This window comes from Rhyacophila brunnea, unplaced genomic scaffold (genome assembly GCF_057557595.1).
Source record: "Rhyacophila brunnea isolate RB1 unplaced genomic scaffold, BYU_Rbru_1.0 scaffold_6, whole genome shotgun sequence".
NCBI classification, from domain to species: domain Eukaryota; kingdom Metazoa; phylum Arthropoda; class Insecta; order Trichoptera; family Rhyacophilidae; genus Rhyacophila; species Rhyacophila brunnea.
Genome location: NW_028233276.1, coordinates 9140362 through 9167081, shown reverse-complemented (window position 1 = coordinate 9167081; position 26720 = coordinate 9140362). Strand labels below are relative to the sequence as shown.

At 32.1% G+C, this 26720-nt stretch overlaps 1 protein-coding gene across 8 annotated transcripts in view; it reads left to right on the top strand.

Annotated features, from left to right (window-relative positions):
• Nucleotides 1–432: 432 nt before the first annotated feature.
• The window catches only part of plx (PTB_TBC1D1_like and TBC domain-containing protein plx), a 79125-nt gene continuing 52837 nt past the window's right edge, over nt 433–26720 (top strand). The window contains exons 1-4 of one of the 8 annotated variants that reach the window (XM_085957135.1): nt 433–473; nt 13875–14222; nt 17454–17542; nt 18503–18608. In XM_085957135.1, coding sequence (XP_085813261.1) covers nt 14103–14222; nt 17454–17542; nt 18503–18608 — 315 coding nt within the window. In that variant the 5' untranslated portion in view covers nt 433–473; nt 13875–14102. Of the gene's footprint in view, nt 1030–13874; nt 14223–17453; nt 17543–18502; nt 18609–26720 lie in introns of all 8 variants that reach the window. The other 7 variants (XM_085957134.1, XM_085957131.1, XM_085957138.1 and 4 more) reach the window with 7 other exon arrangements.

Sequence of the window (26720 nt, the reverse complement as noted above, 5' to 3'; positions counted from 1 at the left end):
AGAAACATACATGAAACGAGAAAAACTTATTCAAAATATTATAATAATGTTTATTCGTAACCACGCAGAAATTTCTGCTGAACTCGTTAAAATGTTGATGCATGCTCCACATACGTAAAACATATAAACACACAAAAAAAACATAAAATAAATCAACTTTCGAATTCTAAAACGTTTCTATTATTGTAAATTGCAATGAGTCAAATAAAGAACAAAAGTGGGTCTCAATTAAATAAATCTAAAGTACATCACAATGAAAAATAAATTAAGAGAGGTCACCGTACAATGTACACAATATTACCGAGAATCATATTCATGTGACGATAGCAAACGACTAGTTTTCTTTAGAATTTTTTTAGTTCTGTAAAGATCCGCTAGAAGCAAACACTAACCCGCGAAATAAATGTTTTTATTATGGTGTTTGCGGGAATCAGAACTAAAATGTGTCTAAACCGCGCGGCATAGTATTATCGGCGGGTTTCCATTATACATAACTCATTCTTATTGTGATAACTCGTTAAACCTTGACGTGAATTAAGCCGTACGCTAATGTGTCTTTAATCGATTTGGTAATAACGATGATATTTCGGCATCCATGATTGTGAATATCGAAACGGTTGCAGGTTATACAAGTCGAATCTGTCATCGGAATAATTATTTTTAAAATTCGTTAAAATAATAATTGGCGTTTAGTGGCTAATGTCGCGGTAAATGGGACAGAACTAAATTTAATAAATGGCGCAGTGTTAATATTACATTTCATTTTATACTAAAATTATCAGTGTGGAAGTATGTTTTAAATCTCTGTTGTTTTTATCGATTTTTTAAACATTGTTCTGTTACAAGGTTTTAGTGATATTTTTTGTGTTGCAGATTTTAAAATCGGTGTCATTGATCGGTTTGATTGACAGTTTTATTTATTAGCACCTTTAAGTTAGGTTTACCCTCTAAAAATAACTATAATCCGGAATAAATAAAATCGAGTTTTATTAATAAAACCTTTATATTATAGACGATATAATAACATAGGTAGGTATGTAATGAATTTAATGAAGAATATAAGTCAATCTTACCTTAATCTTATATACATCTTCATTCAACAATCGATTCATAATCAATAACCCAATAAAAAGTATTAAGTACTATATTGTAATAATGAGTACATATGGTTTAAATATCACAATGATTTACAGCTTAAATTACTAATATTTTTCACATATTAATAAGTAGGTAGATACCTACTACCTAAATAAATACAATTACCTATTAATTATTTACATTTTATATTAAACAACTTTTTAGTTTATTTTACACGTACCTAAGTATTACAAAAATGTTAGTTGTAAAATGAAATCATGTACCTATGTATGCATGCACCCACGAAGTATTTAGTAATACCTGTATGAAGTGAGTCTCTCAAGCAACGGGTGCATTTTCGAATCCTGTGCCTGGAAAAAATCATGTGCTTTTTTTCCTATGTGTGATTGATTCATATCAACAATCTAATGATTTGGACGATTGGCTAACAATCATTCATAATAAAAAAAAGTCTGTTATAACTTCCAATCCATCTCTCTATTCTACTTTGGAGAGAAGAGAGATCATTTTTTCATGTAAAAACTTGTTATTAATAGGTATTAACTTTATTTTCTTTTATTTTGTTAACTGTCAATTCATGGTGGAACTGCATTGTATTGTTGTTTTTATTTAAAAAAACGCAATTTTTATGTAGTACTTATTCCACTTTTAATCAAGAGATTAGGACCGGTTTTGTCCGCCTCAGAGGGACATTTCGTATTCAGTTGAAAATGTCCCTCTGAGGCGGACGAAACCGGTCCTAATCTCTTGATTAAAAGTGGAATAAGTACTACATAAAAATTGCGTTTTATTAAATAAAACAACAATATTAACTTTACATTTAAGTGTACAATTAATAGATAGTAAGTACCCATGTGTTTTATGTTATGTTTCTAGGTATTACGAAATTCATTCTTCTTTGGTCATGGTAATTGATAAAATATAACATTAATATAGTTATCTATTAAATAAATGTTCTTCACAGGTGTTGTTATTAAAATCTTTTATTTAATTATAATAGGTATGTGAAGATATAAAATTAATATTATAATATATGTATATGCATCATTAAAACAGTACTTAAAATATATTACCATAATATGTCAGGGGTAGGGAAACTTTTTTAGGCATCACCTACCATCAACAGATTTATTTAACCTCTTGAGTTGTAAGTTAGATTTTTTTCTTAAATTATGCGTACAATATTCTAAAACTTAAAAAGAGTATTTTTATTCAAAATAACTTAAAGAATCCATTTGTGTGGAGAGTACAGTATAATATAGGTACTATAACTTATGTATTATATTATACGATAATATTTCAAACGAAAAACAAACTGCAGGAAATAAAAAATTACACTTTGTAATAATTATACACATTAATTTTACTTCAGGGTTTTGAGAAATGATGTTATTTTATTTTTGATAAAAGAAAATTAAAAAATGGGACTTTTTATGATACAGAAATTTGGGCACTGTCTTCTGGGTTCAACCGTTTCTGTCCCTGCCTTGTTTACAAGCTCATGATAGTGGAAATCCTCGTCCGTGAAGATAGCTTGTTGCAAATACAGCAGCAGCATTTTAATCGCCCGAAATATAGAAACTTTTGCAGCCTTTGACACAGTTATACGCTTTCTTCTGAAATACAATTCAATCTATACTCAATTTAAATAAATTGTCGACACTAAGAAATCTGTCCCTACAACTACCTAATTAAATTCGCTTCGAGTATGTATTAAATTCTATTTTTTTTAGAATATTATTTATATATAAATTATTGAGCCTTCATTAATTCAAGTTCAATATTTACCCCGATCTCTGCTATATGCATTTATATTGTATCATCACCAATCGGAAGTCGACTACCGCCAGGGTGATCTTCATTTTATCGTCTTACAGGAATCATTCTATGGTCTCAACACGAACATGTGTTGGTATGGTATAATTGGTATGGTTTGCTAGACTACATATTTCAATACGAGCAATCAATACCATTTTTTTATGATTTTACCGAGGCTTTGACTGCGACTCGTTGTCATATCGCCTTTTCTCATCTAGAAGAGGATCCGCCAATCAGATCCTCACTCCAATTCTGTTAAAGAACTTTACGATTTTCCCAAGCTCTTCCGTCTTACCCACCACCAGGACACTTTTCAATTCGTTGACATTCTCAAAGATATCCGCAATTCGCAGCTGTACTCTGTGTCGTTCATACTTAGTGCATTGTACTGCTATATGTACAATGTCTTCCAAAACATCACATTCATCGCAGAGCTACAAGTCGCACCTTCCCATGAGGACATCAAATCTTTTACCCATTGTGTGTCCTGTTCTTAGCCTCAGTATCAGCTTAAACTCATGTCTCTTCGAAGGAGACTCTATAAACCAGGGTACCAAACGTGGGGATGGTAGAATCGACACTCCAATTCTTCTTTTCTAGAGATGTCCTGTGGTGAAAATCTATCCACATGCTTTGGCACATTTTTTTATGGCCTTAATGCAGTCCAGGTTTTCTGGTTTGCAATGTGATATGGCACCCCTGATTGGCCAACTTCTTTTGACAGATCATCCACCCTTTCATTGGCCTCAATACCCATGTACGATAGGATCCATTGAAGGCATAGGTCTCCCAATCAATACCAATAACACTGCGAATGGCCGTACCCATGGTGCCACACGGTGGACAAGTGATTACTAACTACAGAGTTTGCGGTGTTTTAAGAAGCTCAATTACATTGAGCTTCTTTACGAGCTGTTTATTGGCGAATTTACAATCTGCCTGTAAAGTCGCCCAGTGTTATCATCGAATAAGCTAATAAGCAGGTTGTAAACACTCTACCGAGAAAAGTTGAAAGCCGGTCAACTTTACACGCTACACGCCAGCGTGTGGGCCTACTGCGTCTGCGCAGTAGAGCGCAGTACCAACCTCCCGGTAAAAAAACGAACTACGTTCTGTAAAAATAGACGCTGGCTTGTGGCTTCTCAGTGAATGGAAAGTTTTGTGTGTAATCATCAAATCGCAGTAGCTGAATCGCCCGCTTTTAAATTCGCCAATAAACAGCTCGTAAAGAAGCTCAATGTAATTGAGGCTTTACACTGCTACGTTTACCATTGATCTTTCTTGATGATAAGATGGATATTGCTGTAATAAAATGTTATTATACGATAATGTCTCCGAATCGAATCGAGATTTGCTCATTTTGATGCCTCGAAGTCTTTTATATTCGTTGAAGGACGTCAATAATTATTAGTCACCCTATAGATTTTTGAGTATACATCTATCTATAAACATCTTGAAGACTTCAATGTTGTATGACGTTGAATGCTTACCGTGTGATCAAAATACGTGTCGTAGAAACATTATTTATATATTGTGATGAATAGTGATGGCCCATTTTATAAATTGCTATGAATTACCACTGAGTAAACATTGAAAATAAATCGATCATGTCCTATGATAAAATAAATACTCAATACCAATATATAATATACGAATATGTGTAGAAGTGTAGATGCATAGGCATTGGCTCTGATACTCAGGCCTTTCCTATTAGCAAACGATTATTTTGATATGCATTTTACCTATATTTTCTTTATTTCTAATTCTAATATTGAATATACTGTAAAAGTAATAATATAATAATTCGCTGTCTTAATATCCAATTACAATACAGTTATGATCATTGGTCGTATATTTAAAATAATTACATTAAATACTTACAATTTTATTTTGAGCAGGAAAAAAACCCTTACACTAAATAAACTTACCATGTATATAGTTATGAAAAAACAAATTCGCAATATTTTTTCAGCGCGCATTAATAATATGCTTGGATGATAATTGTGAACTTTCCATGACAGTGAACAAATGATAGCAAAACCCTTGTTGAGAATTTGGAGGACGTTTATTGCATTGGCAGATAAAATGACGAACTGACGACAACAAAAATTGTGTTGGCGAAGGAACACGAGTTTTCAATTTACCAACAAAATAATAGTTTAAAATTATTCAATTAAATTGCGCTTATTGTTGCAGTTTTGAAGAAAATATAAATATAATATTACTTGAATATACAACGCATAATGCCCTAATAAACTTACCATGATGGGGCCCAATAAAAAAATTGATTTAAAATTGATACATAAATTTTCCACTTGAACGATTTACCGCTGTTAAAATTTCGTGGGATGTTTTTTTTCTACAATCACAGATATTCAACAACAAAATCATTGCCAGAGGATGAATAGTAAATAATTACTATTTTCTAAGATCTTTTCGATGCGACCTGTTGATTGTATATTTTTTAGTTGAAAACGATTTCGGTGTGAAAATAGATTGTTTGCACATTTTGCAGTCGAACTGGCATTGTTTACACAAAACATTTACTTGTGTGCTTTGCACTGAAGCGTTATTTGCCCTTGAACTATCGAATGTAATTACCTATTTACCTGTATTTTGAGATAATATTGGTATTGGTAGGTATCGGTATTTTCATTGTATATATCAAAAATATTATTTCAATAAAATTTTCATAAATGTTTTGTTTCAATTACCACTTAGCAGTAGCGAAGGGTGGAGGTAGGCTGTTAAGATTCGCCATAAATAGTGCACATTGAACTTTGTTAGTCGTCGGTAAAGTTGTTTTTAATAAACTAAGACTACTATTTACAGGTGTTGGCCAGTTTATCAATTAAACCTTGTCTACCAAACCATAATAGTTTTCGTATATTTTAGGCGATACGACAAAATTGTAGACACTTTTTCATTCATATCTTATTTGTTTTCGTTGGATTAAGAATGCATATTACATATTGTTGATTCATTTTTTTAAATTCATTAAGCCCTGCCCAAACCAAACAATAGATAAAAAAATATTTTTCTATCTATAAAATATCCAAAATTATGTATGATTTGATTGCATAATTTTAAATATTTTATGGATAGACGAGTATTTTCTCGACTATTATCTATTATGGGTTGGTTTCGCAGGGTTTAATTGAATTTTAAAAACTAACCAACACCATCTGTAAATTGCAATCTTATTTCTATGAAAACAAAAATACGTATGACTGTCAAAGTTTAGTGTGCACTATTTATGGCGGATCTTAACAGCATACCTCCACCCTTCGCCACTGCCACTGAAAGCAGCGTTTCATTTATAAATTAATAACACACACGTTTTGTGCGGATACTTAGCAAGTAATTAAAATAATTAGTATACGTACTAATTTACAACACGTAGTAAGGCATAGATAGCATTTCGTGTCCGTTCTAACACCGAATTTAACGATTTTCATTGAATTGATGAGTGACCACCAAGTTAGTGTGATCGCGTGCCGTCGACTCTGAGAAGAGCAGCGGGTTCTGTCAGTATTGGGATAATGCATAATATGATTATGATGAATGATATCGAGTTGGCCTTGGGCCAGATTTGCGAAATAACAAACACTTAGTTTTTTTGGAAATTTTATATTTAGTCGGTACCAATTTTACAAAATTGTGGAAATAGGTACTGAAGCTGAAAATATAATAACTATTTATTATTTTTTTTTGTATTTTTTTAATATCATATCTTTCCACCAAGAAATAACAATTATCCCAAATCGTGTTAAACTGGACTAACTATTCACATCACATCATTCATGGACTCTTGATGATCGCTGATCTCATAAAAGAAGATAGTCGATTTATAGAATACATACGTTTTGTGACTTATATTCAAAAATTTCAATCAGAACCTTAAAAATGTAACAGTTCTGAAACACTATATTAAAAGTGTTATACGTAATAAAATTATTTAAGTACCTACCTAATGGTTTTTTTAATACACGTAAATTATGGTACCTACATTACGTTTTTAAACATTGATATTAATGGTCAATAGTTGGGAAAAATTCTTCATTAAAAGTTCCTTTATATAAAACGAATCTAAATGTCAAAAATACAATACTTCTTGCTCTGAATAACACACTTGCTATATCAAATGTCAATTAAAAATGTCACGGCATTTACAAAGAAATTAATACCTACCAAATTTAGTGTAGATTAGAACCCACGTAGCTATTTAGTGTTTAGATGAATAATTATTATATACATTTTACTAGTTACGTTGGTAGTAAGAATTTGTGGTTTTTATTTTATTTTCTGTCGTGGAGGGCCTCAAACTTGGTGACACGGACCTTTACGTCCCTAAACGCGTCAACATTTGCTTGATTTGGGCCATTGTGAAGACTCCAGCATAATAAATGACAGATGCATCTGTTAATACGTTCATTTTCTTCTTATTTTTGAAGTTATACGATGTATCTATAGTCTATGAGTTATACTTATTTTGGGGCGTTTGGTAGAGACTGAAATTGAGAGCTGCGCGCCTACACCGTTACGAAAGTACCCGACAGTATGAAGTTAGCTGCGAATTAGTCAGCTGTATACAAACGCAAGTTTTATAGTAGAATTGTTCCGTTCAAGGCAACGAATTTAATATTGTCGGCTATTTGCAATTCCTTACGCAAACAAACGATTAAACGTAAGAGTGACAGTTGTTACTTTAAAAATAAAAACAACGAGAAATAATTATATAATTTAGTAATATAAGTTTAAGTGTATAGAAATAAACCAACGGCGCTCCAATAAGCGGCCCTTTTTGTTGAGTGTGTAATTTAACAAGATAATTTAGAGGTGGTCGAAGAATTTAGGATATCACAAGTTTTGTTTTTGTTTTGTTACGCCAAAAACTTATAACGCACGTACATAAGTACACTCACCGATTTTTTTTTCTAAGCGCCGGTTTGATTGCCCTTTCTCTGAATATTTTTTGTTTAATGAAGTTTAAACAGTGTTTTAACAGTTGAGTCGATATTGACATTTTAACTATGGAATACATCGCGTGTGTGTGAGATTCGCTAAGCATTTTTTTTTGTTTTTCTGAGTTTAGATTAAGTTGAGACTGTGTTGATGATTTGTGTGTACACCGCGAAAGGTAAATAATAATGGTTACGTTGGTACATGCGCCAGTGCGATGATATACTATGTGCTGACAGGAATACTAATATTATTCCCTTACTCACTATTGGGATAAGGTTGTAGTTCAAATTTAGCCCTGGTATATTGATTCTTTTTACTGTAGCTAATATAGTTCAAAGGAAGGCATTTTTCATGTGAACATTTTAAGTATATCATATCACACTATATCATCGTGGTAATGTATTATGATTCCTTTCATTGCTTCCGTAATGGAAAATTAAAGACATTAGGTATAGGGAATCCAATCCCGAGCCAAAATTCTGATCCCGGGATTTTGGGATTACAATTTGACAATCCCGGGATCCCAAGACTGGTCCCGGGATTGGCATTTTTTTTCCATTGTTTATATAAAATTTTTATATTTACAAATAACACTGATAAAATCGATCAAAAATAAATCTAGTATAATTCATTCTATTTAAGAAATTTATTGTTAATATTGTATACGTTCAATCTTGGAAATACACAAGTTTAATGGAGTAAATAATATTGTAATATAAATAATAATGTGAATTTAATATGAGATTGCTGTTTCTGATAGTAAAGACATAATGAATGGATTAGCGAGATTTAAAATAGTAAAGCAAATAATCATGGCGTACTTATGGCCTTTCCGCTTCATAAATCTAATTAGTCAGCCAAATATGAAATTGCCGTAAAACGTATGATATCATGGTGGAATTACTTTGTTAAAAGTGCGAAGCATTGTTTTTTTCCAATCCTTCTCATTTTTAATAATTTATGTGAAAAAATAAAATGAATCGGCTACCTACACATGGGTATAAATCAAACTTCATTCAAACTCAGTTTATTTCTAATGTAGTTATTTTTTATTAAAAGTATTATTTCCGTTATATTTTCGCTTTTATTTTATTTCCATACAAATTGATAAAAAAAATCAAACCCGAAATCCCGGGATTATGTTTATCAATCCCGGGATTCATAGGTGTCGAAAATAGCTCGGGATCCCGGGATTGGATTCCCTAATTAGGTATGTTTAATTTCATATTAATTTCTTAACGATATCAAACGTGATCTATTAAAGAAAAACAAGTTAAATAATAATTAATGCGGAATTTTATTATCATTTACGTAATATTAAAATAATTATTATGTTATGTAATTTTTTTCAACTTGCACTTTGGGGCCTTTAGGCGATGCTATTCTTGGGAAACAATAGCCGTTTTTAATTGACCATTACAATATCGCACAGCAATTAAGTACCCACATATTACTATGTATCAATTTGTTATTTTCTTCATCCTATCACGTTTTCACCTTAGTTTACAGGGCGAGCACAAGGTCGTGACATTTCCCTGTCTAGGTTTACCTCTTACGCCTGTTGTCATGCTAACCCTATAGTAACTAACGTAGACTGATATTGTAGCATCGTTGTAAAATAATTTAGAATTAGACTTAAAAATGTTTTTACTTGACATGAAGGCTAGATATATTAAATTTTAATATTAATAACGCAAATTAAAATGCACACGTACTAATGTGTTGGAGTTTGCTTCTAGGCGAAAGGCGTTTTACTTTCGTTACAACACGCCCTACAGCACGTAGACTGCTCTTGTAGCATCGTTGAAAGGTAATTTACAGTTAGACTTAAAAATGTTTTTACTTGACATGATGGCTTGATATAGGTATTACATTAAAATACAAACAACGCAAACTAAAATGCACACGTACGAATGTGTTGGAGTTTGCTTCTAGGCGTAAGGCGATTTACTTTCGTTACAACCCGGTATACGCCCGCAAAATAAGTATGGAGATATGAAAGGTTAATTAGAGAAAAGAAAATGTATTCAATCTTTTAGGGAAATTTATTTATAATTTTATTCTTAAATATTTAAAAAAAATAGGACATATAATATAACAAATACACTATAATCTTCAGTTGATAATAATATATATTTTTTATTATAAACATTGTATGCGTTCTAAATTTAATTTTAAACAGTGTATTTAAATTCTCTTATAACCTTAACACTGTATCTATGTATGTAGGTTAGTCATCAGCTGTTTCCAATTATTAGAATTATCTATCTCAGTACTGACTTCCACGAACAAAGTGTCAGTTCATGCTGGATTATGTTAGCCTAGCTCATTTAGTCTAAGTTACGTTATATTATTACGTTATGTTAGATTATGTATGACTAAGTTTTCATAATAACTGCCCTGGCTTTGACTGCATAAACATCGTGTGGCAGCAGATACATGACAGGTGGAGATAGGGTAACTCAAATAATTGCCCTGACATTTAATTAATTAATCTATAAGCCTAGAAACCAAACTTAAAGTTTTTTAGTCATGGTTTTGTAATTTTACAATCAAGCGCACGTAAAAAATACTATACGTAGATATTGTCCTGCCTCTAATTGACCGCAGCGTGACTGGAACATTTGAAAATGTCAACATGAAGCAATTATTTCCATTGTTTAATATGTCATTGGTTAATAAATAGTTCGGATAAATTGTAATTAATATCTAATCAATTGAATACTATTAGTGTCATATAACTGTTTTTACCCCGTTCAGTTATTTGATAAATTGACGCAAACTTATATTATTTTGGTTGACTGACTTAAGGCACCTCAGTTGAGGCATGATCTAAAAAGATCGTGGCTAGGCAATGCGCAGATTGCGGGTCGCGGGTGAAAATGACGCATGCCGAACGAAATAATACCTATAATTTGTCATATAAATCCAACATGCGTCCATTTAATGTTCTGTTTATTATTCTATTAGTAACAATAATAATGTATTCATCGACATGTTTTCTTTTTCAAGTAAATGGGTAACGTTTTTAGTCATATTTACAAGATTTAAGAATTAATACCCTCGTCGCCATCACGAAACAAATTGACATATTGACACCTCGACGTTCGCTCTCTGAATGCCAGCGATTCCAAAATTTCGTCGCGTCTATAGTTGAAAATTATTTGCCGTTTCACTGATGTATCGTCACACGAATAAATTTATAACTAAACGGAAATTCTAAACAACACATTTTCATGTGTCACACTTAGTTTTAATTACTTAGTGTCCGGAAATCTGTACGTATGCAGTTTGCCGTATCACACTTCACCGTGAAATGTTATATCAGAAATATATGGCCGTATATTAAAGACCATCCAACTTCTTTGGGTCGTATAGAACTGACATAAAATTCATGTCTAAATAAAACACGGTTCTTATCGGTTTACACTTTAAAGGAAGGCAGCAGCAAACAAATTTTGAAAATAGACGATATACTGGATTATTATTTGTTTGGTTAGTTTAGGTTACCTTAGGTTTTCATTCTTGAATTCATGAATTTTGCCAAAATCAGCTATGGAAATTGAATTAATGTCCATATTGAATCTAATAACATTTGAGACCGTATAGTATACGGTCATCTCTTTCCGGCAAAAAAGCTCACGGCGAACTGTACCACGGTGAAATGTTTTACGTACAATTTACATGTTACCAAATTACTTACCTTACGTTCAGTATTATATACAATCAATTTCTCGGTCATATTAAATCTAGCGAATATTTCAAGTATTTACATAATCTTTATCTTTAAGTAAACACTATAATTTTAAAATATTTATTCTTACTTACTATACAGTATGCAAATATTGATACTTGAACAAAGCACAGAAAAGACCTAGGTATAAACTCAAGTTGAATGACCTAAATTAACGTATCACTTTAAAATTCAATCGAAATCGATGAAAATCCACCCAAAATAAACGCTGTATTCATTATCATTAGGGCGTCCCTGTGGGCGTTTAGTGCCCGTTGGGTACCAATGTATGACGGCATTTCTCCAGCGGTTGTCCACCCACCGAGCGACATGCCAGGCCATTGCCATTTCAGCTACTTAGCGACCTATATAACATCGAATACTCTTGTCTGCTTCCTTGTCTATTGTTTTTTTGTGATCTTTACGCGTTATGCCCGACGTGCACCTTTCTATGCTACGTTGTGAGACTCGAAATGTTTGGATTTCTTACATCATAAATAATAAGTAGTCCATGTTTCACATGCATACGACGTGAACGTTGTTAAACACATTGCTTGAACACTTTACGCTTAATACACAATGGGAGGTCACTTTTGAAGAATTCAGGGGCCCAAATGCACTTCATGCCAGTTTGGTTTTGTAAGTAATCTCGTCATACAAGATATAAGAATAAAAAACGTGACATCCGTACGAAGTTCATTGAATATAGACATATGCCTATGCGGATGCAGACATTTTATTAGTTACATAATTATTATATTTAAATATTATCTAACTATAATAATAATTGATGACGAGTTATGATAGATTAAATGCGGAATTATGTATGTAGTTTTTTTATTATTATTCATATTAAGTACTTACCTTTTATGGATTAATTCAGAATTAGCATAGACCATAGATCAATGTTCAGCGATCAAGGGTGTATCATAAGATGTTACGTTAAAAGACAACAATAACATAATAATCATCTGCTTTTGATATTATGATAATCTTTCTTATTATAATAAATAAAACACCGTTTTTTACTAACAGCAGAAGAGTTCTCGGTTCTTTGTCATCTGTATAGGGTACAATTTATAAAGTTGGATGTATCTACCTTCTATTATATAATTACAGAGTTAATCTAAAGATATGGTAATCAAACTATAGCCATATAATCGTAAATTATAAAAAAGCCAACCATATCTTCAAATGAATAATAAATTAAGAACACGAATCGGAAATTCCATAGATTATAAAATGATATTTATTAAAAAAACTGTCACTTTGATCAAAATGACGAATGGAGATAACTGCTCTGATTCCGAACCATTACACCAGTCTTCACTGGACATGGTGGCTTCGCTGACAGGCTCTATGCGCTTGGTTTTGTTACCCGTTCATGTGGCGGAGAAATACAGGAAGAAAACCACATCCTCTGGAAATTTCCTAAAAGAGTTGTAAAATTGGTTCAACCACTTTTGTTGTATTTATTGCATTTAGAAAATTTGTGGCGTCATACTGTCTAAGTGAAGTATTTATTTGTTATAATTTTTAATTTGGCTTATATGCACTCCTCTCTCTCATGGGCACTCTTAACTACTTAAAATCATGTAAATTCAGTTAAAGCACACTTTAATGCATGGCGACTTCAGTCTCGGGTAGCTGTTTCAGAGATTTTTCAGTACTTAATAAAAATACTTGTTCTTCACACCAAACGTAGAGTTCCATTTTACGCCTGATTAAGACCGGGTGTGGTGCGGGGCAGTTGTCGTTTGGTGGGGCCATACCCTTAATAAAATTATATTTAGTGCATTAGAATAGACACTGTATTTTTTGCTGAATCAGTATCCCTGGATTGAAAACCTTCCTTAATTAATACTGTGTCGTCCATATATAAAAAAGGACGACTTTAGTTCTATTATAATATGTCCATAGTTACAATATTATATTGACACATTTTCATTTTAATACGAATTAATTGAAACTCCTTGTATTAATAATATGAGGAAAGAAAAACACATTTAAATTATGGATATATTATATAGATACACACATGGCGTATATTTATGTTTCATTTGTTTTTATTACCAATCTATCTGTTTATTGTGATCGAAAAGAATAACTTCATAAGTCGTAAATAACAAAAAAAACCTATTTCAAATAATAAATATTACGTACCTACTTACTTCCACCATAATTTACTGTAGCTTGCTATGAAAAATTTAAATTGTATTTCAAATAACTTACATATAATAATTGTTTTGCAATATTACAGTGTTGCCAAATTTAAAAAAAATATGACAATATGTAAGGATATAAAAACATAACGACTTGTCGTGAATAAACTGAGTTTATGTAAAGATTAGGGTGTTATATATTACTTGTTCTAAAATAGAATAATGACGTCTCTCCACAAGTGACATAAGTGCCAAAACCGGGAGAAGTGTGTGTGATTTTTGCTTCGCTACTCAGTGCTACCAGTTGAAGAAAATAAGGCGGCAAAATGAAGACGAAGCTGACTTCCGTCGACTATTTGGGGTTCACGGCGGTCGATAGGAGATTCTCAACTTCTATGCTGCCGTGGATACTGCTGGAGATACGGCAAAGGGGAACTAGAGATAAGGTTTGTATAATGAATAAACTTTACTAATAACAGTAATAACGATCATAACTAACGCTCTTGTGGTTTAGTGGTACAACATTACAATGACATACTCGTAATTACGTGGAAGCTTCTGGGTTTTATCTCACTTTGATACATTTACGTTTTTAAGTTTTTACTGTACCTACATACTATTTTCTTCTCTGGCATTGAACCTCGAAATCCTACGATTTTTTGTATCCACTTAAGGGGGACATGCTCGTCGTAGGTCAAAATTGAGTTTTTATTGTATTTTAAAACCATGATCCTGGACACTCCTTAAACGTTGTAGATAATCTATTTATATAATTTTGAAGCCTTATTATCCTTTATATTTATTTTAAACATTTAATGACTGCATAAAGTATTTTTGTTACATAAAATAGTATTATTTTAAACCTCTCGCTCTAATGTTTTAGAATATAGTCATATTTCGGTACATGAATGTGCAGTGGTGTTAAGATTTTTTACATTTATTAATTTTTAAACGCATTTAAAAAACCATTAGTATAATTTATGATGAGATAATTTTAGTAAAATATTCACGATAAAAAATTATATTGATAATCTCTGTGATCCCAAATTTGACAAGAATTAGGTATTTTATTATTCAAAAAATAGGCAAGATTAACATATTTGAAGATAATTCTAAAGATACTCATTATAAGCTATGTCTTTGACCATTCAAGTGTGATAAACATCCTACGAATAATGATTGCTTTATAATAATTATTGACCTAAGAATAAGGTAGTGTTTTTTTGAAATACGCCATTTTTTTGGCATTCCTCAGTGGTTAAGCTACAACATACGGCTGTAGCCATAAATTGACAGACTAAATTTGACTGTTCAAAATTTGGTTTAAAGTATAGGTTTGAAATGATCGTGGGAGCATTTTAACCACGCTTTTTTCATATAATCCATCACTTAACGGTTTTTCATTTTTACCAATTAGGTTTGAGGTAAAAAAAAAAAAAACAAGTAGCTGTTATATTTGAGTGACAGAGTGATACATTTCATTAGGTTTATTGATTGAATATTTCTATTAATAAAATCGAGAAAATACGCATTGCTCTGTCGTCATTATGTTTTAATATTTTATACATATTATATAAGTACCTATATCTATTTTGTAGATTTTATGTGTTTTTTTTTTGAAATTGTTACTTAATTAATTTAAAGGTTTTTTTGTCTTCAAAATAAAACTTTCGCGTACCATGGTTTCGCCATCGCTGGATTAGGTCCATTCTCTGTTCTGGTTAATTTTCCAGGCCTCGGATTCAAACCCGGGACCCACGTCATTATAAGACGACGCGGTAACCGCTCGGCCATCATGGGCGTTTGATAGTTATATAATTCATACATATTATAGTTAAATGGTACTGATAATGAATATAAGCGCACTCCTTTCTGGAAAAGGGTTAATGGCTGATTTTACGTAGGTAAAAACCTGAGGAACTGGCGAGTTTGAAGGTCCCCTTATGAAAATTTTGCATTATTTACGGTAAACTGACATTGAGTGTTAAAATATAAAATTTTGCCAGAATGCTTTTAAACTTTTGGACAGATTTGTTTATGACCATTATTTTTTTCACTCATACTGAAAAAAAATTGGTACTTTCTGGCGAACCGACGCCTCGCCTGCTTTGAAAACTGCCACTACTGTTCGATCCTCCGCTCTTCCTTTATCAGCCAATTACATCTAGTACTCGCAAGTCTCTAATCCACCGAAGTCATGGTCTTCCCGTACTCCGTTTTCCTTCTGGATCATTAAATTTGCTTTGCATTAAGTGTTTATTCATCAAGTGAATAAATTAATATATGTACAAAAAATATTTACCCATGTAAGTGGTGTTATTATATATATAGATACTTATATAATATAAATTATATTTATACAAAAACTACATACTTATTTGTTAGTAAAACAAAGAGACATGGTTAATAATAAATATTATGTAATGTGCAAAAGTCACATGTCAGTCAGTTAAGTATTTAAGTAATAATTCATAAATTATGATAATAGAAAATATCAAAAGAACATTGTAACTTGTAACCTAACATCATATTACTTAAAACAACCGCAGTAACTTACATACTAAAAAACATCTGCAAAAAATGGACCGACATGAACTCACATCTATGACAATTTGTCGAGTAAAGGGCAGACTCATGGCACTGTAGTTCGAATGCGTTGACGCAGGTCTTACTTGACTTTTATCCAATTGTAGATTCTAATCGGATGTATTTGGAATCAAGGACCTGCGTCGACGCCCTCGAGCTGCAGTGACGTGTGTTTTAGCTATAAGCTACCGCTTCAAAAGTATTCACGTAGAATTTTCCTAAAAACTTTGCATATGAGGTGTTATTTCGAATTTTGTAAATATTGGGTACTATAGTTTGTAATGTTTAAATCAAGGCTATGTATTAAATGAAGAACGTTACATTATATTAATTGAGTTAGCATTTACTTGGTATAATTCCATTTTATCCTTCCTGAACCGAATATACGTATAGTATTTAAGCAAAGGCAAACGGCCTATCTGAATAGTCTTGATAATGGTGTTACAACCGAAATAGCTATCGACAAACCTTTTAAAAACCTGTAGAATTTAATATTAATTATATTTTCATTTCTTGAACGTTACATTCTTGAATCTTATAATTAAATTGAAAATCATCTATCAAATCAATAAGATCTGAGCTATTAGAAACTAACTGTTCTTCAATAATATTAATTTGCTGCATTTAAAAATGGCTGTCAAAAGCTGTTCATTGCGAGTAATCTCTTCCCCATCTACTGGAAAAGCCTTGTAATGTATTAGTAATTGGTATTGCAAGTGGCTGATTATGTAGTCCACCATTTAATGACGGAACCCATGGACCCACAGCTCGGGACCAATATTTTAATTTACAATGCCAACATCACCAAACATTGCTATTAAATGAAATATTGTTTGCAGTCCACATCGCCAAAATTGTGCGATTTAATCAAAACAACACCCATATTATGTCGCGCTACTTCCGGCGAAAGTTGCATATGTAATGAATATACAAAAAAACTTGTTTATAAAAATATTTGAAATGTTTTTATACAGATGTATGTAAACAGTTTTTATACATTTGTTTACGGGCAAATGCATATAGGTCTTTAATATGCTTAAGAGTTAAATAACAAAATATTGGGTTCATTACAGCATTTTTTTTTGTTGCAGCTATGTTTAGCTGTCGAGGGCGGCGCGTTACTGGCATACGATGTTAACTTCGAGCTACAATTCACTCACAAGCTTCAGCATATCATGCGGTAAGATAGTAGAAATATTAGTATTGGTAAAAATATTGAAACTGTGTCTATGACGATAGTATATGATAGTATGATAGAGTTGGCAACATTGCTCTGCTGGACGTGACATTCTTTCAAATCTTTTACTAGTTTGTTGTTATTGTACGAGTATAACAAATTCACATGTTACGTTTGAGCATAGAATAACATGTACATACAGACCTACAAACTTATCAAACATGGAAGGGTGAACTACCATCGGACGCCATTTTGAAAATGTCATTCGAATGTCAGATTTTGTCGAGTTACGAGTATTGATTGAGTAGTTTTCGACAGTGGCTACCCTATCCCATTCTTCAGATAAGTTTGTAGGTTTGTGTAACCGACGTAGGTAATTAAAAAGTGTAGACAGGAGCAGTTTTGTGTGAAATAAGATTCAAATATTATTTGAAAACATATTAGCATATTCACTACATTGGCATGGTAGTCATCTAAAATTTAATTTCGTTATTTTATAGAAACCATATCTAATTTAAATGTGTTGGCTTGACTTCTCCTACTTCAAAAACTATAGGTACATATTCATTCGTATACATACAATCAATGTTTTTTCATGGAATAAAAGAGAATTTAAGGAACAAATGAGACATAATTAACATAATATTGGAAAAATATTATGTAGAATTATCAATCGCATACATATTCAATATGATCACAGATGCATTTGCATACTTTCAATCCTCAGAATCTTAATTTTAATCTCGTCTAATAAATTAATAGTAGTATAATAGTAATATAATATTATTAGATTATGTTTAGTATATATTCGATAGTTAAATGCTAGGACATTTGAAAATAATAGATTTAAATAGAATACTCTTCTTAAGTGTCCAGTGATAAAAAGCTGGGTTCTAGATTCCAATTTAATATTTTACTATCGCTATACATATTATATTATTTTCTCATTTTCCTTTAATTTAGATTCACCCAAGTCCAGAGTACTCCAACAGAATTCCTGTACCTCGTCAAGGACTCCAAGGACACATTGCTGTACTGCTTCTTATTCCAGGCGCAATCACCAGAAGAGGTAGGATTTGCCAATTTTATTATTATACATACGATCAGATTTATTTTGATCGGAAAATAAAGCTTTTAGAGAAATTGCGGCAATCCTTTAGCGATGAAATAGGTATCCTCTGTTTTAAGGCAATATACTTCAAGTATCAGGGTCTTACGGATATCTTTCCTGGACGCTTGTTTGTGATGCCATAATAAACATACGATGAAAATTAGGGTTTGAGGATTCGACAATATAATATACTTAGTACATGAAATTGAAAATTTGAACTGGAACCGCCAAATTGTCAATAGTAATTTATCCATTTATACATAATGCGTTACTATCCTAAGTTGAATTAAAATTTTATTAACCTGTGTCCACACCGGTTGACCGAATTACAATACGAGCCCTGAACATGGTAAAGTGTTAATCTTTTAAAGTCAGGCTATCTATCACATTTCCTACATTATAACTAGACAGGTACACACATTATTCTTTGTTTAGTTTACTTAACGGCCCACATGCTCAGCGTACGTCAAAATGGAGCTAACCTAACCGATTTTTTTTTAAAACGGTACATGTTCAAACACGCGCGTTAACATGATCTTACTCCCTATTTCATTTATCGTTTGTCAATTTATGGCTACGGTCGTATGTTGTAGCTTAGCCACTGGGAAATGCCAATAGAAATGGCGTATTTCAAAAAAATACTACCTTATTCTTAGGTCAATAATTATTATAAAGCAAACATTATTCGTAAAATGTTTAATACATTTGAATGGTCAAAGACATAGCTTATAATCAATATCTTTGGAATTATCTTAAAATGTGTAAATCTTGCCCATTTTTTGAATAATAAAATGCCTAATTCTTGTCAAAGTTGGGATCACAGAGATTATCAATATATTTTTTTATTGTAAATATTTCACTATAATAATGTCAACATAAATTTTACTAATGGTTTTATAAATGCTTTTAAAAATTAATAAATATAAAAAATATTAACACCACTTCACATGGACGTACTGAAATATGACTATATTCTAAAACATTAGAGCGAGAGGTTTAAAAGAATACACTTACTATTTTATGTAATAAAAATACTTTATGCAGTCATCAAATGTTTAAAATAAATATAAAGGATAATAAAACTTCAAAATTATGTAAATATATTATCTACAACGTTTAAGGAATGTCCAGGATCATGCTTTTAAAATAGCATAAAACTCCATTTTGACGTACGCTGAGCATGTCCTCCCTTAAATAAATTCGTTCTACTTGTTTTGGTATGTGGTTAAAATATCGTGTCAAAGATTATATTATAATTACATTAACTCATTATAATTTAAATGTTACCCCTTTTGAGTAAAGTTTTGTAGCTCTATTTATTAAGTTAAATATATTCAATGAAAGCCATGTCCGGCTTTATAGAGACTGATAATAATAAAATGACGAGATTATTACTTTGTTCATTAGGTATATAGGTACTTGATGTCAACTGGATTATTAACATTGTGATGCTCGTATATAAATTTACCTATTCACAACTAAACGGACATTAAAGTAATGTAAACATTATACTATGATGTGATTTACGACATTTTTATGTGTTACCTACACATATCGTATGCAATAATATGCGATTCTCCTTGGACCGGGTCATTTTGTATGGCGATTGCAGACTGACCCTGAGCTCATTATTTCTTCACTTTTCGCATAACGAGTTTACCATCAGACCTACAATATGCATTTTGTTTATATGCAAGTGCAAATGTTTTAATTATTAATTTATTCAAAGTGTATTGAAGCCTTTAGGGCAGCGTTTCTTCAACGTTTTACTATATTACCATTAAATAGGTCCGGTCTTGGCGATATTGAAACGATTGAGCCTAATCCGGTCTCGCGCCTATAAATGTTGATGTTTTAATAATATACACTCAATCAAATATTTTATACTATAGCATTTAAAGTTATTGAATAATTAATTAAACCAGTCGACGTTGTAAGTCCGTTGGCGTGTTTTATTTATAATGGTGTAAGTAGCACTGCAGTGCTGCAAAATAGCTGACGATGGTGTGTTGACACTTGCGAGTTCTTAATACCTAAAATTATAGAAGCTGCCGTGATTGCTTCACACTGTAAAACTACATTTTTCAAAAGATCTGCTTCATGAAATTTTACTGCAATGACTCGGTATTTTATAACTACAGGCAATACTACTTTTTGGTACTTAGAGCCTTATTTAATACACGTATTCATATGTCATTGTGCAGTAGAATCATACTCCTTCTTAGATTAAATTAAAAATTAGATTAAACATATTCGGAAAAAACATACTTATTCAAAATAGCTCATTGGCAATGCAGTACAAAATAAAAATGCAATAAAAATAATATCATACCTAATAATTAGTAATTCGCTTTTTTATATTTATTTGCAATATTTCCAGTAAATTGCATTTTATTTATCTTTTTTGGAGGGGAATATACAGGGCTCGAAATGAACCGGAGCGCACCGGAGCACCGTTCCGGTTCATAACATATTTATTTTTATAAAATACCCATAAAATTAGATAAATAGGTTCAGGGACGGTGAAGCTCAAGAAAAAAGGTGTGGAAAAGAGTAATGGAGTGAAGAAGTTAGAGAAGTAAAGGTCCCGAGGGCGTTGAATCTTAGACGATCAAAAGATTGCAGCATTTTATAGCTGTCACGATTTTCAGATATGTGAGGTAACGACGAGAATAGAAAATACTCCCAAATATAATAATTGTCTTTATTCCAATGGAAAGTTGTTTTACGTAGCTAGGATTTGCCTCACGTTGCGGCAAGACTGTTTGATTCCGTCGCCCCTTTTCTCAGCGGCGATGGTAGAAGCTTGAACTACGCACCGTCATAGAATGAAAAGTTTAGTTTGAGGTCGGGATGCTTATATTTATATAATTTATATTATATAATATACTTCGTCAGAGCGAAACATATAATTTTATTTATTACGTATTGAGACTGTTATACCATTATTTATTTTATTAACTGAAAATACCTCACCCAGCGAGAGTTTAGGGTTCTTTCACAGCAAATAAAATGAAATAAAAGCAGCATTATTGTGTATTGTTTATTCGTATTTCATACAAATTTACGGCAAGGTTTATCTTACGTACGTAAAGTAAAGTAACAATGTTAATACATTAATGACAAATTCACAGGCGTACCTTGAATAATTACAAGTACGCCACACTGCTTGCAAATTTTATTGTGGGTACAGAAGGAATATCGATATGTAAATGTTTCGAACGCTTGGTTGATGATTACCGTCTAAGCCAGTGATTCCGAACTTATTTTGTTTGGAGTAATTCTTCATTATTTTGTAAAATATCCGGGAAAACTTACCTGTCTGACATAAATATAGCAGTGGCGAGGGGTGGATGTAGGCTATTAATATCCGCCATAAATAGTGCACACTAAACTTTGTCATTCATACGTTTAGGCAGGGCATCATGAATTAAAAAAATGAACCAAAAATAATTAATATGTGTAAATTCTTAATCCAACGAAAACAAATAAGTATGAACGAAAAAGTGTACACAATTTTGTCAAATCGCTCAAAATATACCAAAACTATTATAGTTTGGTTTAGGCAGTGTTTAATTGATTTTTAAAAAACTACCCAATATCATCTGTAAATTGTAGTCTTAGTTTAATAAAAACAAATACGTATGATTAAAAAAGTTTAAGGTGCACTATTTATGGCAGATCCTAACAGCCTACCTCCACCCTTCGCTACTGAAATATAGGTACCTACTATAAAAAAGAGGAATATGATGCTGATGCGAAACAATTGACGGATTTTATCTGAAAATCTTATCTATTTTGCGAGCTTTTCCAAATTATCGCAGCACACCGGACGCTGGTTCACGGAAACTCAGTTTAGAATCACTGATCTAATCCAACGATGACCGACTTTAGGAAAATACAAAAAATGGCGCAGTGTTTTTTTATTTAACATTTTTTTATTGTTTAGCGTGTATCGGCCTTTACGCCTATTATAACAGTAGGTACTATATCGAATTGTCAATAGTTTTTAAATTGGCTTCAATTCATCGAATCAACAAGTATTGTTTGCACATTTTTCAACGCGCCCGAGGCGTCACATCATTGATCAAATTATTGATATTGATTTCAATAGCGTTCGACTGTCACGCTGCGGGTTCCGGGAACGACTCTGGCTGGATTGTTTTGCTTATTTTTCAATTAGATCCATTGTTGTTTTAACTATAGTGTTATTATCTTCGTACTCAAGCTTGAAGAAGTCAGTATCTATTTACCTAGTGTTTATGTTGTTATTTGTTGCTGTCTGGAAAAGCTCCGTTAAGAGGACGTTCTACAGAAATGGCCTTGAGAATTGAAAATATGATTTTTTAACATGTGGTCCATAATATCTGGTCTACTAGTTAATATAAAACGGTCGTGTCAAAGTTGTTTGTGTTAATAAATTTGCTCTGTGACTGATCCGACTCATATTTCACATTTATTTCATCAGGGCTGTCGAAGACATAAATCATAATATATATTTATAATTTTAAATTTTTATTTATAATATATATTATTTAAGTTTTGTGCATCTAATGCCGGGTCCACACTGGCAACAAGTTAATTTGCTGGCAACCTCGTTAGATTTTACGATAATTATTGTAAAATTTCTTAAGCAATTATGGTAAGTATCGTAAAATTTAATGAGGTTGCCAGCAACTTGTTGCCGGTGTGGAAATGGCTTAATATCCACTGTGGTTCACGTAGTGGCATGGACCTGGTGTTAGCTAATTCAGGAAGTCAACACCCATGATAGAATTTTTTCCAGTTTTGGTTGCATTATATTCCAAAACTCTTCTGTAAAAATCGTTTCCGAGTTTATAAATGGAAATTTCTCGGTGTACATAGTAAACAAACCTACGAATAAAAAAAGACATAAAGGAACATACTGATTCATCGCAGTAAAATCTGGTAATCAAATTCGCCATTTTGAAAAGCGACGATTTTGCGTAAACAAATATCACGTGGTCTGTACGTGTGCGGCAAACTTCGAATGTGTTTGTAATTTTGTGCAAAGTGCGAATGTAATGTTTTCAAATAATTGATATGGATTAATTATACCATCGTATTATTTTCTCGAAATCATAAACATACTATAATAGTATTTGAGTATCAACCTATGTTCAATTTGAATTGGGTTATAATAATAATATACCCGTATATATATCAATAGTATGTTTGCTACAAAATCCACCCAAGTTATCAGTACGTACTTGCACAGGTTTGATTAAAAACCATGATGAAATTAACATTTAAAAAATATGAATGCTTAATATTATTTTGACAGCCCTGTTTTCTGATCGGCTTCATCTCGCAGGTGTTCATAAAATAATAATAATTCTCCGCGCGGCAGAAATTATCAGTAATAATAATAATATTTCTTGAAATAAAATCTCCGATGATTAGTGATTTTTGCGAAAAGATCGATTTAAATTGACGTAGTTACAACGCCGAGGTCCTTTTTATACTGAATTATATTTGAACGGCGGGCTCTTCAGCGGGCCCTTAAGCAATATTTTTACATTTGTATTTTTGATGATCATCACGGATGGTGGTCCGTTTAAATGCGGGTAAAACAATAAATCATCCAAAATAATTATTTAGGATGGACAATGAATGAAATCGAGCTATTTAGTAAAATTTTTTTCACTCTAAATAGTCTAAATCCAAGTGGACGAAAAAACCAAAGTGAACCGTGTAAACATAATAATATGTTCACGTCAATGTTATGGATTTTAAATTGAATTTCTGTTCAAAATGAATTAATTTTCTCATAATATATTGTAGTTTTTTTTCTTTGGTCGTAGTCTACGGTACTATTTCATATTGTTTTTTGACATTATCAGATGATTTTGATTCTTGATCTGAAGCCCATTCATTTAGCCAGGCCTACTGATGCTTTCATGACATTCGCGTGGCGAAGGGTGCCTGTTGAAGGTAGGTAGGCTATGGTAGATAGCTGAAAGAAAGTCTTAGGACAGCCATATTTACGAGACTTGAACGTGAATTTTGTTAATCTTCAGTAGGTATTACTGAAGAATAAATTATATATTACCTTTATATAATAGATATTTCACGAAATAAAAGACAACAGGCACTAAAATAAATATAAAAAGTAATGTTTTGGCTAAGAAAATTCCACTGTATCGGTAGTTCAGCGTTTTGTTGAAGTGACATTGGATCTAGCGCGAAAAAAATGAATATAAGTATATACAATACACGTTAAGCTTTTATACATATAGCCTCCTGTTTTGACATTGCGTGTAATATGTGCTGTTTACAATATGTACGTGTAATCGTTTGTATGCGTTGTATCCGTGAAATGTACCAAATAATTTGATGCTTTTGGCTTTATTAGATTATGTTTGTATTGTAACTCATTACGTATTGGTGGAATTGCTACGTGCCGTCTGGTTGACCGAGTCGACAATCAATTGTCGTTGGAAAATTATAATTTTTGTAGAATATAAATAAATGAAGTTATTAATTAAATACTTTAACAGGCAATTAAAAAATAATTATATTAACAAGGTAGGCTTTAAATAATCATCTAGTATGGAGCCTTCACCACTGTAATATTACGTACGTTATCCACTGGACGTCTCATTTTCATATTTCTCATTGTATTAGTGACATTTCCACATAACAAATAATCATAATTCGTTTGAATTCCAAACTGCATTGCAATTTCAGTTGACGCCATTTTGGAATGTTACCATCCCTATACGCCAAGTGACTATGAAATAGTATAACAAATAATTAATTGCTACTACATCTTTCGTAAACAATACCTTGGGTATATGTCGGTTAACGAAGAGAATAATAAATTAATAATATTCCTTGACCTTTCGCTTTGGTAAATCGTCACAAGTCCTGACGATGGTCATCACAGTGACGCCGGGGAACAACAAATTAATTACAGTAGCGTATTTATTTTGGAATATCATTAATAGGTTACCGGACAAAACAGAACAGTGACAAAACAGAACATGACAAAACAGAACATGACAAAACAGAACAGTGACAAAACAGAACAGCCAGGGGAAAAATGAAACATTAATTTTTATGGAATCTATTAAGGGTAGGTTAGGTCATTATTTCGTTGTACCTAGTCACCCAATCATTTTGAATATATTATTATATTGATTAAGATGAGATATCCTAAGCTTGCCGGCAACACCGAGTTAAGTCCCGTTTATTTGAGGCTTTCTAGCGATTAGAAATGCAGAAATTATCAATTAAATTTATATTTTTCCTGAAAGGTCATAGTTATATCGTATTTATCGATGTTCTGTTTTGTCACTGTTCTGTTTTGTCATTTTCTGTTTTGTCATGTTCTGTCTTGTCACTATTATATTTCGTCATGGAACCCATTAATACTATCGACTGTTACTAGCTGTAGAAGAATTAATTTTACTGACTTTATGACAGATTTGTTTATAAATCTTTTTAGCGACCTAGATTAAAAAGGTGTTACTTTCTGTTTACGTATTAAATTAACGGGTTGAATGAACGTACTGGTGGCATTAAGTATATGTAAAGAAGCGTGTGAGCAATTGGTTAAGCGTCAATTACATTGAGCTTCTTTACGAGCTGTTTGTTGGCGAATTTATAATCTGCCTGTAAAGTCGCCCAGTGTAATCATCGAACAAGCTAACACGCAGGTTGTAAACACTCTACCGAGAAAAGTTGAGAGCCGGTCACACGCTGCGCGCCGGCATGTGGGCCTACTGCGTCTGCGCAGTAGATCGCAGTAGCAACCTCCCGGTAAAAAAACGAACTACGTTCTGTCAAAATAGTCGCTGGCTTGTGGCTTCTCAACGAATGGAAATTTTTGTGTGTAATCATCAAATTGCAGTAGCTGAATTGCCCGCTTTTAAATTCGCCAACAAACAGCCTGTAAAGAAGCTCAATGTAATTGACGCTTTAACAATTTTTCTAAAATGTGTGTTAAGATACTTCCATTTTTCATTTGAACAGATAATGGTTAACATACCTTATCTATAAGTATATAAAATAAATAAAACCTGCTATGGGGTGTTATAGATCATA